The sequence below is a fragment of the Canis lupus genome, chromosome 33 (assembly GCF_048164855.1).
Source record: "Canis lupus baileyi chromosome 33, mCanLup2.hap1, whole genome shotgun sequence".
In the NCBI taxonomy this organism is placed as follows: domain Eukaryota; kingdom Metazoa; phylum Chordata; class Mammalia; order Carnivora; family Canidae; genus Canis; species Canis lupus.
In genome coordinates, this window is record NC_132870.1 from 24200509 (window position 1) to 24215891 (window position 15383).

General features: G+C 37.8%; 1 protein-coding gene across 1 annotated transcript in view; it reads right to left on the bottom strand.

Annotated features, from left to right (window-relative positions):
- MANBA (mannosidase beta) overlaps window positions 1–15383 on the bottom strand; it is a 114766-nt gene that overhangs the window by 63694 nt on the left and 35689 nt on the right. Inside the window, exons 6-7 of the mRNA XM_072810468.1 lie at window positions 8847–9022; window positions 7863–7973 (exon numbers count right to left, since the gene is read on the bottom strand). Coding sequence (XP_072666569.1) covers window positions 7863–7973; window positions 8847–9022 — 287 coding nt within the window. The remainder of the gene's footprint in view (window positions 1–7862; window positions 7974–8846; window positions 9023–15383) is intronic.

Genomic DNA, 15383 nt, shown 5'->3' on the forward strand with positions numbered 1-15383 from the left:
GAACTACTATTCCTCTTAACATTCTAGAAATAACAAGACCATTTTAAAAAATCATATCATGGAAAGATATCTAGTTTTGGATCCAAGCCTTACCTCAAACTTCATTTCTTTTTTTAAAATTTTATTTATTTGTTCATGAGAGACACACAGAGGGAGCCAGAGACATAGGGAGAGGAAGAAGCAGGCTCCTTGATGCAGGACTCGATCCCAGGACCCCGGGATCATCACCCGAGGCAAAGGCAGACGCTCAACCACTGAGCCACCAAGGTGTCCCTCACCTCAAACTTTAAAGCGTTGCTCAAATACAAGGGATTTCATTGGCATGAGTACAAGCAGGGTAGGCAGAGGGTCCAATTTGAAACCACAGTGCACACCAAAACACCTTGTACAATACCACCAAACCACCCAAACACGTCACAATCAGAAATCAGAATTTATCCAAAGTGAAGGTATCGCAATTCTCAGATAAAGAGATTCAGAGTTTTCAGCCTCAGGTGGGCCCTCAATGCTGCCCCAGAATCCCATCATATTGCTTTAGCCTTTTCTCTAGACTAGCTTATCTCAAGGCTTCACTTTCTCAAATTTCTAACTTGCCCTCCACTCCTCTTAACAAGACATTACATCCTAGCTCCCAGGAGAGAAAAAAGTTACCTGACCAGAACTCCCTGAACTTTCTTGTTCAGGTTCACTTTTTCCTCTTTGGACTCTGCTGAAAGAAGAGGCTGCAATTCCCATAGAAAGAAACTATGCCTTAAGTGGTCCTAGAGATCTTCAAAATTACTTCCATCCTCATGCTCCATCTTCTCCTCTACATATGTTATTTTATCTTTAACCCCTATGACAACAAAACACTGAATCCATTCACTACTGTGGTGACGCCATCCTCCCTCCCCTACCTTATCAGAGATAGCCCTCTCAACCACCTCTCAGATTTTGAACTGTTTTCACTCTTGCCCTGGCTACTGACTCTTCCCATCAGGATTTTGTTGTCATTGCTCTTCATTCTCTTTAATGGTGTTCTTTCTCATGTTGCAACATTTGAAGTCACAGAACAATTGCAAAAATAGTGCAAAGAACTCTCGAATACCCTTCACCCAGAGAGAGACGCCTTTAGGTTTTGTCAGTTGTCCCAGTGACATTGTTTACAGAAAAGAAAGAAAGAAAGAAAAAGAAAGAAAGAAAGAAAGAAAGAAAGAAAGAAAGAAAGAAAGAAAGAAAGAAAGAAAGAAAGAAAGAAAAGAAAGAGAGAGAAAAGATCAAGCACTGCACCCAGCTGTGACATCTCTCTAGTCTCTTCAATGTGGATTAGTTCCTCAGTCCTTCCTTGACATTTTTTAAGATTATAGTAGATTGAAGTACATTTGAAGGTTTTAGCTCCTAAAGCTCATTTAGGTTGCCTGATGCTTCCTCTGGGTTAGATCCAGGTTATCTGCTTTGGCAGGACTATCACAAAAGTGATTCTAAATTCTTGTTGCAGCCTGTTGGGTGGACACCATGTCACTTTGTCATGTTGGTGGTGATAACCTTAATCACTTAATCAAGATAGTGTCTGCTAAGTTTCCTCACTGCATTTTTTTCTCCACTGTAATTATAAATAGTTTGCTGAGAGATGCTTTGAGGCTATGTAAATATCTCATTTTTCATGCCACTTTTACCCTCAGTTTCAGCATTTATTCATATTTCTTACCTGAATTACTTATAACCACAGTAGTTATCAAATGATTATTATTCTAGTTCCATTATTCCTTCTACATTTATTAGTTGATTATCCTCTTTAAGGAATCACTTTCCTTTCTCTCATTTACTTGTTAAATGGGTTATAATCTTTTACTACCACTCTTTTATTTTAATGCTTCAATTTTCTCAGATTTGGCACATTAAACTGGTTCCAATATCCTTCTGACTTATCCCATCATTCTTTTTTTTTTTTTTTAAGATTCTATTCATTTATTTGAGGGAGAGAGAGAGTGTGTGTGTGCATGTGAGCTGGGAGTGGGGTAAGAAAGACAATGAGAATCTTAAGCAGACTCCCCACTGAGCAGAGCCCCACACAGGGCTTGATCTCACAACCCTAAGATCATTACCTGAGCTGAAATCAAGAGTCTAATACTTAACCAACTGAGCAACCCAGGTGCCCCAACTTATCCAATCATTCTTGAGTACCTTCTTATTTTCTAGTGCAGCAAGATATTCTAAGCTCCAGCCCCAGCCTCCATCACTTCCCTGAAAAGCCCTGATCCCTTTAAGTAGACAGTATAATTTAAAAACCAAGATCTGAACACTAGTTCTGTTCATTGTTACCAGAGTGCCACTATTCTCAAGACCTCTGGGAAGGCCTGGAAAGAGCAAAGAAATGTGTGTGTGTAAATATACACACATGCATTTACATCTGTATATTTCTATTTTTATCTACATATGCTGAAAATCATGAGTTCACACTATTAGCTCCAATTCCAATCCATTCTGGTTTTCTCTTTTCTCTCCACCTTCCTCCAACCATGAAAAATCTGGATCTCAGTAGTTCAATATATTTACTTATTTGCACAGTGCTGGTATGTAGCCAGTCTTCTGACCCCAATTGGCCATCACTACCACTTGGCTCAGATGTGATTCCCACGAATCATTTCTCACAGTCGTCTATTCTCACTGTCTCTACTTCCTCACCTTCAGTCACTTCTTGACCCACTGCACTCTGACATCCATTCTGGTCTGGTCCAGCAGTCATTTCCTTATTACCAACCTAAGGGATCTTTCTCACTACTTTTCTAACTTGAGTTCCTTGCAGGATTTAACACTCTTTAAAACATTCTTGCTTCTCATACTATCTTCCTCTGGCTTCTGTGACTCCCCACTCAATTGGTTTTGCCTCTACTTCTTTGGTCATTTCTTCTTCAATCCTCTATAGGAAATTTTTTCTCCCTTCCTGCTTCATTATTATGATTCCCTGGAGTTTTGTTCTAGAGCTCCTCTCTATGCAGTTCTTGAAGTAGTTCATCGCCTCCCATGACTACAATTAACTTATTCTGTTGACTTCTATATCATCTAATCTTTAATCCAGATCTAATACCTAAGCTTCAGACCTATATAATGAAATGCCCATTGAATATTATTCCTTATTATTAGGTATCTCTTAATCACTCCATACAAAACACATCTAACATAGAAATAATTTCCACTCCATCCTGTCCCTCAAACCTGCTCTTCTGTCTGAGTAATTGAGTTCAAAGAACAGAAATGCGGCCTTTTAAGTGACCCAAACAGCAACTTAAGAACCAATGTTAACTCATTCTTCTCTCTACATATCTACATCAACAAGTCTGATGGTATTAACTCCTAAATCTCTCTCAAATCTATTTCCTCAGCAATTCTACAGACTGAGCAATCATCATCTTGTGCCTGGATCATCACCACAGTCTTCTCTTCTTCTTCTTCTTTTTTTTTTTTTAAGATTTTATTTGTTTATTAATGTGAGACACAGAGAGAAAGGCAGAGACACAGGCAGAGGGAGAAGCAGGCTCCATGCAGGGAGCCTGACTCGGGACTCCGTTCCAGGTCTCCAGGATCACGCCCTGGACTGAGGAAGTGGATGAACTCAGTGAGAATTTCAACAAAGAGATACATTAGAAGAAGAAGAAAGAAGAAAGAAGAAAGAAGAAAGAAGAAGAAAGAAGAAAGAAGAAGAAGAAGAAGGAAGAAGAAGAAGAGGGAAGAAGAAGAAGAAGAAGAAGAAGAAGAAGAAGAAGAAGAAGAAGAAGAAGAAGAAAAGAAAGAAAGAAAGAAAGAAAGAAAGAAAGAAAGAAAGAAAGAAAGAAAGAAGAAGGAAGAAGAAGAAGAAGAAAGAAGAAGAAGAAGAAAGAAAGAAAGAAAGAAAGAAAGAAAGAAAGATCAAACAAAATTGAAGAATACAATAACTGAAAATAAAAATAAACTAAAGGGAATAAACAGCAGATGAGAACATACCCGGCGCTAAACTGCTGAGCCACCCGGGCTGCCCACCACCACAGTCCTCTAGTGGCCTCCCATTCTTGTCATTCTTCCAATCTGACCTGCACAATCCTTGTAAACAAATATGATCACGCTCTTTCCTTAAAATCCTTCATAGAATTCCCACTGCCCTCAAGGCAGTCAGTCCAGTTCCTTCACATGGCTTACTAGACCCTACACAATCTTGCCCTTAGCCTACCTTTAAAACACCCCTTGTTCTACTTCAAACTCAAATGCAGCCACATTGAAATGACTTTCACTTCCAAAATCACATAATATTGCTTCAAGTTCCTGGGCCACGACATATTCTTGTCCCTCTACCTCTTTGCCACATTGTTTGGTCAAATTCTACTTGTCCCTTAGAACACAGATACCATTCTATAGGAATCTTCCCAGGATGTTCCCGCTCTGGTGCTTCTACAATACTCTATGTTTCTCTAGAGTGCTTATTACAATTGCTTGTTTAATTATTTAATTTCCAAACTAAATTTTTAGGTTTATTAAGAACTAAGAGGCAAATGGAAATAATGTCTTATTCACTGCTCTATCACCAGAGCCTAACAAAGTGGATGAAACCCAGATGTTCCCTAAGTATTTAGTGAATGAATGAGTCTCAAAAATAACAAACTCTACAGTTGCCACAAAGGGTACACTTCACAGGTACACATTAATATAAAGCATGGGAAAATACATCTTCTTTCTCTCCTGTTGCTGGCCAATTTGAAAAATGGCATCTTTAAATGTAATAAACAGTGTGTGTGGGGGGGTGGTAACTGGGTGAGAAAAAAGAAAAATAAATAAACAAATGTAATAAACAATAATGCAACCATAGTAGCCTGAATGAAAAGAATTATTTCCCACAAACAAAAAAACATAGAAGTTCTTCTTCCTTTCATGAAAATAACACACAACAATTCAACATGTGAGAGAGCAGACATCTTCCACCAAGAAGGTTAGAATAAGAATAAATGTTTTGGCCCTTTAGACAACTCTAGGACATTCTCCCTACATATGCTGTGGACACACACACACACTCACAATGTCTCAGAAAATATAGAGCATGATTAAACAAAGAAAAAATAGATAATGAGCTTCTAATTTCCATATTTAGCATGGTGTCTGGCTCCAAGAAGAGGTAACACCAAATATAAGGGTTGACACCAGAGTATAACACCAGCCAACTGCAAACACCAAAGGTTGCTGTTGGGGGAAGGAGGAGATCTATGAAAGGGATTAAGATTAGTACTATTTACAATACACTATTATAAGCTAGATCCAGGTTATTTCATCTTTACTGCCCCATTTTACATGTAAGGAAATGAAACTTGAAGGATTAAATAAGTAGCCTATAGCTAATAAATTCCAAAGTGCTATTCTTTCTAATCCTTAGTGCTGTATCTCAAACCAGGCAGGATTTAGTCATTTCTTTAGACTAAAGATATAGTTTCCTTTCAATATCCTCTAGCTAAGATTACCACAAGGTTTATTCACAGATTTAGAGACAAAAATAGATGGTTATACTTTCAGGAGGAAACATTTTTATTGTATTTTTTTTAATAATAGTCCCTGACAGATGGAGGAGGGGGCAGAGATTTTTCTAGTTACTTTGAGAGCAGTATTTTGGAGTACAGGGACTACTTTTCCCCATTGTCCTCTCTAGATCACTCCAGTTTTGATCTTGACTCAATTTTAGAATTTTTAAAGTGACATGAAAAGGCAGCTTTATGTATAATGACCTACATAAGGTATTTTAATTCTAAAAGCAGAACTCAAGTACACTGTTTGGAAAAGGGATCCTGAGTCTCACCTATCATTTACCTTTCAGAATCAAAGAGGTTTGAAGATACAAAGCACACTGAGAGAAGGAGAACCGATGAAACTACATGCTGCATGTCAGAACCTTAGTCCTCTTCTGCCACTAGATTCCCTGAATGGTAACAACCAGTCTTATATTCTCCAGGCAGGAAAGTGGAGAACGTCCTCACTGGCAAAGCTAAACACACACACACACACACACACACACACACACACACACGATCTATAGCTACTGATATGTGGGCATCACCACATGATAAAGCTGGGTTTCCATTTGAATAACAAATATTGAAGCTCTTATAGGACTTCTTATCTGTATTTTTGTGAGTTAATCTTCAGAATGGACACCAAGGATCACCAGGCACTCAAGGAAGATCTCTAGTGGGAATAACAAGAGACCAAAAGACAGAATAAAAAGATGAGATGGAATACAGAGGGGAAAATCTAAAAATATTGCTCAGTCTAGGAGGGCCAATATCTGATTAACAGTTGTATCAAAAAATTAAAACAAAGATGAATAAAAACTATAAAAGATATAAGAAAATTTCCAGATTGAGTTTCTAAATTGGAAGAGCCCATAAGGATAACTAGCACAAGAACAAGTACAACAAAAATCCACTCATTTTCAAATGTTTAAATTTAGATTATTAGAGATAAATAAATCCTAAAAGCTTCCAGAAGCCAACATAGTCCTATACAAGAAAACGAAAATTAGAATGTAATTATATTTCAAAACAAAAATACTGAAAGCTAATGAAACAATGTCTTCAAGATTCTGAAGGAAAATTATTTCCAACCTAGACTCCCATACACAGCCAAACTATCAAGTGACTGTGAGGATAGACTTTATGTATTTGCATGTTTCCAAGTTCTCAAAAATGTTATCTCCTACACACCTGTTCTCAGGAATCTATTGGAAAAAGTGTATCAGCAAAAGTGGAAAGTCAGCAAAAGTGGAAAGTCAAATTTAAAAAAAGATAAACAATAAGTCCAAAGAAACAGGGTTCCATGTTTAATCCAGAAGAAAAGATGAAGGGAATACCTAGAATTCCTAGAAGACAAATGAAGAAAATTCCAAGAATAATAAAAGGAAGTTCCAAGACAACAGTTAAGTAGAAGATCTAGAGAGTAACCAAGTTAAGATCAGGGAGATGCTCTTCTTTGGTTACTCTAGAAATGGCTCTAGAAGACAGAGTTTTGAGAGATAACAAAAATTAAAAGAATAATAATAGTAATAAACAATGGATAGAGCATCTAGGAGTGTGACTATATTTAAGGATATTTCAAGTATGTAAGAGAGTTTGTACCTGATTTAGAGGAATATAAAAGAAAAATAAAGCAACTGGTAACATGAGACAATTATTAACTCTGAGGAAAACAGAAAGTTGCAAAAGAAAGAAAATATGATTTTAATATACCATGTGCTTCAGCTTTGAATAGTGTATTTGTAATATAATAATGTAAACACTGAATACTAAAGTAACAAAAATGGCCATTGGATGACATGGGGTGGGCAGAGGGAGGCAAAATGTGTACACTGGGGGCCAAGCAGGGGGGGTCATGAGAGAGAATCATGTGAAAGAATTATGTCTTCATCCCCTAGGTTTGAAGTCAGTAGATATTACATCAAACTGAAAAATTAGAAAACACCAGTAGAAGCATGTTATTTGGGAAAATGAAAATAAACAGGAGAAATAAGCAAAAGTTAAAAATGATTGATTCCGAGGAATAGAAAATAGGAATAAGAAGGGATGGGCAAGGTACCCTGTTACCTTCTGATAATATCTGAGCTTTAAAATTATACATATGTATTACTTTGATACAATGTACAATTTACAAACACAGGAGAATATTTATAAATAAAATAACATGTAAAGTCTGATCCATTTATAAATATAGATACACAGAGAAGCTTTGGAATGCATGTAACTGTCACTAATGGCTCTCTGAGTGAGTGAGATCACAGGAGCTCTTCTGGTTTCTTTTTTTACAAAGATCTGTATGGCTGTTCTAACAAGAAACATACTTTTTTCCTCACAAAATATTTTAAAGCATTTGCTTACCTTAGTTGATTTTTCAATACTTAAGCCTCTAACCAGTTTAAAAAGAATTGTCATGTTGTATCCAGTCTGGTGTCCATGTCCACGAGGCCACCAAGTTTCTACAGTAACATTCTTTCAAGAAACAATGTAAGTAATTGTAAGTAATCTGTGGCAAATTTTCATCAAAATAATATAGTGATTACGAGTATTATATCAATGTTTCATAGAGTCAAACACAGAAATTCTAGGTTCTATATTATGCCAAATTATACCATTCCATAGATAATATTTAAAAATCAACATGCTAGGTGTTTAGCATGGATTAATACACCAAAAGGAAAAGAAAAGAATAGAATAACATAGGTTTTCAGAGAAACAATTATTTCCAACACTGAAGCTTACATTTACTCTGTATTATTAACACTAAGAATTGGACTTTGAGGTTGACTCTTCTTTCAAGCCCAGAACTAGAAATTGTTTGGAGTTCTCACTTTATCTGAATAGTCACTGAATGTTGCTTTACTTCATCCTGTTCAGTTCACAACAATCAATCAGAGGAATAAAAAAAGGAAAGGGAAAAGGGAAAATCCAGCTCACTTCAACCCATGACAGATCATGAGTTTAGATTTAGAATTCTGCAAGTAAAATAAGCACCAATATTTAAAATAATTAATACGTACCAAAAGTAATCACTGTATTTAAATTTAATGCTTAAAATGTATTTTGGATTTAGGATACTGCAAACAGTACAGAAAAATTAAGATACAAAACAGCTGACTTCTTGAGATAAAAGTATGCCAAATCACATATTCTCCATTTTCTTAATCTTAAAATTTGGGAATATCATTCCTTAGTTCATAACACACAAAATATATGAGAGGTTAAAAGTGAAGGAGAAAATAGAAAGGTATATTTTTATTTCATACTCAGTCCCCTCTTTCTAGCCATTTCTTTTGAATAGTACTGCTTTTCGTCTGGTGATTCTGAGGAAGTGCCATTATTCACCTTATTAATTTTCACAAATAGCTCAACAATCCTTTCCCCAGGTTGAAGTTCAATGCTGTATGTCTGCTGTGTTTGCAGTTTAGGTATGGATACGATCACTTGACCAGAAATTGGCTTTGGGCTGACAACATCAAAAGAAGACTCTATTTCAAGACTCCACACCTGGGTATGGTTATCTAAGGCATAGAGAAAAAAAAAGAAACATATATACACACACATACATATATATGTATATATACACACACATATATATATGAAATATGCCCCGCATTATTGCTACACTTCTTAGGATTCATTGAAGAAAAGACTAAAAAGCAGCTTCTAAACTAATAAGCACTCCACAGATGCAGTCATGACAAAAAGTCCAGTGGAAATTCTCATTTAATCTTGGGAGCTTGATCATTCATTTTGTTTTTTTGTGTTTTATTACATCATTCATTTTGAAGAAGAATAACCAAAAGTATGTGTCTTATATACTTCTACTCTAAAAATGTGACAATCATTAAGTCATAAAAACTTTATAAATAGGACATGAGTAGAATGTCACAAATGAAAATATAATAGATTTTCTAAGATTGATACATGCTTATTCCTTTTCATAAGACAAAGTAAAAATACAGAGTTTTTATTTTATTTTTTTATTTTAAAGGTTTTATTTATTTATTCATGAGAGACACGGAGAGAGAGGCAGAGACATAGGCAGAGGTAGAAGCAGGCTTCACGCAGGGAGCCTGATGTGGGACTCGATCCCAGGACCCTGGGATCATGTCCTGAGCCAAAGGCAGATGCTCAACCGCTGAGCCGCTCAGACATCCCCAAATTCAGTTTTAAAGCCATATAATAAGGTATAAACTTAGATGTAGTAGAATTAGGTATGAATAAAACAAATATATAGTTGACCCTTGAACAACATTGGTTTGAACTGCACGGGTCCACTTATATGAGGATTTTTTTTAAGATTTTTTTTTTAAAGATTTTATTTATTTATTCATGAGAGACACAGGGAAAGACAGAGACATAGGCAGAGGGAGAAGCAGGCTCTCGGCAGGCAACCCAATATTCAACCACTGAGCCACCCAGGTGCCCCAAGATTTTATTTATTTATTCATGAGAGACACAGAGAGAGGCAGTGACATAGGCAGAAAGAAGAGAAGCAGGCTCCATGCAGGGAACCCAATGCAAAACTCGATCTCAGGACCCCAGGATCATGGCAGACGTTCAACCACTGAACTAACCAGGTGCCCCATGAGGACTTTTTTTCAAAAAACATATTGGAAAATTTTTTTGAAGATTTGTGACAATTTGAAAAAACTCACAGTTGAACTACATAGCTTAGAAATACGGAAAAAAAAAGTTAGGTATTATTTTAAGAGTACAGTATATAATGCATATACAAAATATCTGTTAATCACCTCTATCTGTTATTTGTAAGGCTTCTGGTCAACAGCAGGCTAGGAGTAGTAAAGTTTTGGGAGAGTCAATGGGGTACCTGGCTGGCTCAGTCAGTAGAGCTCACAATTCTTGATCTTAGAGTTGTGAGTTCACGCTCCACATTGGGTGTAGAGATAACTTAAAAAAAAAAAAAGTTATATGTGAATTTTCAACTGCACAGGGATTAGCACCCCTAATCCCCAGGTTGTTCAACAGTCAACTGTTATTTTAAATGTAGATTATTTAACCAAGAAATATTTAGTGAGAACATTCTATGTGCTACCTACTTTGCTAAGTGATAGCAATTACATGGTGATCAGGATAAACATGGTCCCTAACCTCATTAGTTAAGAATCTAATGGAATATAGACAAATATAAAAGTGAGAAAATACCAGGGTGGGAGAAATATAAGGTTGTCTGAGAAAATATACACAGGAAGGAAGGTCACTTCACTTACATAGGGTGAGGGAAGGCCTTTATGAAAAACCAGTATCTAGTTGGGCCCAGGAGGATGCTTTAGCTAAATTCAGAGGCAGATGAGAAGTATTCTAGGCACAATGAAAAGAAAGGGTGAAGAGCCATGACTGAGGAGAACAATGCCATTAACAAAAACTTGAGGGCAGCCTGGGTGGTTCAGTGGTTGAGCGTCTGCCTTTGGCTGAGGTCGTGATCCCCAGGTCCTGAGATTGAGTCCTGCATCGGGCTTCCAGCATGGAGCCTGCTTCTCCCTCTGCCTGTGTCTCTGCCTCTCTCTCTCTCTCTCTCTCTCTCTCTCTCTCTCTGTCTCTCATGAATAAATAAATAAAATCTTTAAAAAAAAATTGAACAATAATGAAACTGGTCAGAGAGGGAGATCCGTGTTACCGAGGAAGTAAGCAGGGTTCAGCTCATGTGAGGAGTCTGGCAACTCTATCCTAGACCAATGAGGAGCCGCTAGAGATTTTTCACCAAAAAGGATAACACAATCAGATCTGTATTTTTAAAAAAAATTACAAAGGGCCCATCACAATGATACAGCAGGATAAAAACAAAAGAAGCAGAGACATGAAATTTCTGTCTGTGCAAAAGGGATAGAAGGTGCCACTTGGAAAATCTTGCAACAGAGAGGAAGAAAAGAAAAAGGGAGTCAAGCTGAAGAGGAAGGTCACAGGGAGAAAAGAAAGATGAGACAGCTGCCAAGGAATAACACTTTGGGAGTGGAGTTTGTGAATGGGGTAGAATGTTTCAAGGGAGTTCTGAAGTAGCGTTTTACATTATATGCAATATAACCCCTTCCTCCATCATCCATTAAACTTATATTGTTTAATGTCTCCAGAATTGAATCTGTGTTTGGTTTTGGTTGTAAAGTAAGACATGTCAAAGCAGGCTTTGGGCAAGAGTAGAGTGGAAAAACAGATCCACATTTTTTAGGCTTCACGGGAGAAACCAGGGAGGAAGTATCCAAAAAGGCTGGGTAGGCAAGATGTCAGAACCACCAACAAGAGTTCTCATTCCTTACAGCCACAGAAAGGAGAACGGTTGACTGGTGCAGATGCACTTAGCTTTGTATGATCTATGGCAAGAAACTAAGGAATTTCATGCTTAGAGGCTTCTATTTTTCTCTGTGAAGAAGGGACAGAAGGAGGTTATCAGCTGGGAAATATCTTAGAGACCCTTCTCCTACAAATAAGGAGGGGACTAAAAAACATGGCTCTGCTGCAAATGAAGGAAAAGTGTATATACTGATCAGTGAGCAAAGATTTTATAATTGTCACTCCTCACAAATGTAGGACCACATCTGCATCTCACATCAATCAAAAGTACAGGGACACCTGGGTGGCTCAGCGGTTGAGCATCTGCCTTTGGCTCAGGATGTGATCCCAGGTCCAGGACCAAGTCCCTCATCTGGCTCCCTGTGAGGAGCCTGCTTCTCCCTCTGCTTATGTCTCTGCCTCTCTGTGTGTGTCTCTCATGAATAAATAAATAAAATCTTTAAAAAAAATCAAATGCATACATAGATTGGTTGTACATGGAAGTTAAAACTAATCCTAGACTTAAGAACTGTTTTTATTTATAAAATGATCCATTCTCTCTTTTTAAGGTCTTACTTATTTAGGAGCACCTGTGTGGCTCAGTCAGTTAAGAGGCTGCCTGCAGCTCAGGTCATGATCTCCAGTTCTGGGACTGAGCCTGGCATCTGGCTCCCTGCTCAGTGGGGAGTCTGCTTCTCCCTCTGCTGCTACCCCCACTTGTGCTCTCTCACCTGTACTCTCTCTCTGAGAGAGAGAGAGAGAGAGCACACAAGCAGGGTGCAGGGAGGGGAAGAGAGAGAAGCAGACTCTTCACTGAGCAGGTAACCAGACATGGGGCTCTATCTCAGGACCCTGGGATCGTGACCTGAGCTGAAGGCAGATGGCTTAACCAACTGAGCCACCCAGGTGCCCCTTAGATGATCCATTTTTTAGGAACACTAGTCAATGAACCCTGAATTAATCTGTTCTGATCCAGCCAATTCTGGAGTTTACCCACACATAGAGTCCAGTTTTCCTAAGATATAGTAACATATATCAAGACAACCACACTTGATTGTTAAAAATACTTTTCTCCTATCAAGTATATAGTAAGTCTCTCAAGTTTCCTTTTACAGCATTTTTATTGTTTTTAAACAGAAACACACACTACAATCTGATCCAAAGGTATTTATTTTCTAAAATATCCCTAAAAACACACACTACAATCTGATCCAAAGGTATTTATTTTCTAAAATATCCCTAAATCTTTGATAGCTACGTGACCTTTAGCTCCCTATCACAGTCCCTTTGCTTCCCTTACTATCTCTTATTTCAAGAAATAATAATAGGGGCAGCCCTGGTGGCCCAGCAGTTTAGCGCTGCCTTCAGCCCAGGGCCTGATCCTGGGGACCCGGAATCGAGTCCCACATCAGGCTCCCTGCATGGAGCCTGCTTCTCCCTTTGCCTGTGTCTCTGCCTCTCTCTCTCTCTCTCTCTCTCTCTCTCTCTGTGTGTGTGTGTCTGTCATGAATAAATAAATAAAATCTCAAAAAAAAAAAAAAGAAATAATAATAGATAACACCAAGAACTTCCTGTGAGCTGGGCACTGTTTTATGCTCTCAACATTCATTAACTTATTCAAGAATCACAACATTTAAAAAATAATAATAATAAATAAATAAATAAAAAATAAGAATCACAACATTTCTATAAGGTAAATTCTATTATTATCACCATTGTATAGATGAGAAAACTGAAGCACAGAGGAGGTAGGTAACTTACCCAAGGTCACACTGTTAGTAAGTTGCAGAGCTTGGACAAGAACCAAGACAGTCTGAAACTAGAGACTAAATCCTTAACTTCTAAATTACACCAATTGTATCCAAATAATTTCTGCCAAAACCATGTCTTATTGGTGCTCAGAATCTTTACATTAGGGAGAGGGTTTAATTACATAGGGGAGCATTTGTTTTAATGATAACAAGTGAAGATAGACATCAAATATATCTTTTGGCTGAGTCTTTAATCACAGCAGCACAGATTCATAAAACTTTTGAACTGTATGTTGACAGATTGCCTAGTCTACTTTCTGGTAAGTGTTTAATTCCCTCTAGACCATAGGCTGACAAACAATTGGTCTTTGGGCCAAATCTGACCTACCTCCTGTTTTTATTAAAAAAAACTTTATTGGAACACAGTTGCTATGGACTGAATTGTGTGTCCCCACCCTCACTCTAAAATTCATATGTGGAAGCCCAAACTCCCCAGTATGACTGTGGTAAGGTCATTAGGAAGTATTTAAGTTAAATGAGGTCATAAAGGTGAGACCTTAATCTGATAGGTCTGGGTCTTCTAAAAGGAAGAAATCTACCTCTTTCTTTCCTTCCCTTCCTTCATCTTTCTCTCTCTTTCTTTCTTTCTGTCTGCCTGTCTGGCTGTTTTTCTTTCTTCCTCCCCATCACCCTAATCATGTGAGGACACAGCAAGAAAGGTAGCTGTCTGCAAGCCAGAAAGAGAGCCCTCTCTACAAACCCATCAGCCAGTACCTTGATCTGAGCCTTCCCAGCTCCCAGACCATAAGAAATCAATGTCTGTTGTTGAAGTCACCCAGAATATGGTATTTTGTTATGGCAGGCCAAGCAGGCTACAGCAACCATGCTCACTTGTGTACAATGTTGTCTTTGGTTGCCTTTGCACTACAATGGCTGAGTCGAACAGTTGCAACAAAGGTGATACAGCCCAAAAGCCTAAAATGTTCACTATCTGACTCTTTACAGAAAAAGTTTACTGCTCTCTATTCTAAAATATTTCCCTCAAAAGGCTATTCTAATCTCTCTAGTATCTGTCATGAAAAGAACCTCTGCTTCACAAAATAGCCTTCCCTTTTTGCTAGCCTTGACTAATGCCTATTGTAAAGTCATTTCCTCACATTGATTTGAAATCCCCTTTTCTTTAATTTTCACCTAGAGATTTTAGTTCTGCTCTCGAGGTACCTCCTACCAACTAATAACCACCAAGTTCAAGCTAACCCCTTGGATGTTTCCTATCACCTCTCTTCAGTGAAAAATCAGCTGCTTGTAAGAGCCTCTGGCAGGAAGACAAATAATGCAGTTCTCAAAGGTTACTGGCAGTTTCTAACATTTCTGACAGGGAAAATTCTAAAGAAATCAGCAGTCCTCTGAGGCTCACCCAGTTAACTTCCTTTTGTGCTACTAACTGAAAAAACTAAGACTGCAGAATTCAAACACTCAGTATGAACACATGCAAGTCTATCACATCATCAGTAGAGACACTATGCCAACATATTTGTCCCTCTCCTCTTCTTCCAAATGGAATACAACCCTTTGTTTCAGAAGCCATGGAGAATTTAAGCAATTTAGTTTCCTAAAGCACATGTAGAGTCTTAAATCATCAATAATCTTCCTGGTATTACCTGGTAATACTTTTTGCTTGTTACTTTTTAAACATATAATCCTATTTTTTTATTAAGGAGAGCTCCCTCTTATAAATTAAGATCCATATAGGGGCACCTGGGTGGCTCAGCGTTGAGCTTCTGCCTTTGGCTCAGGGTATGTTCCCAGGGTTCCAGTATTGGGTCCTAAATTGGGCTCCCCA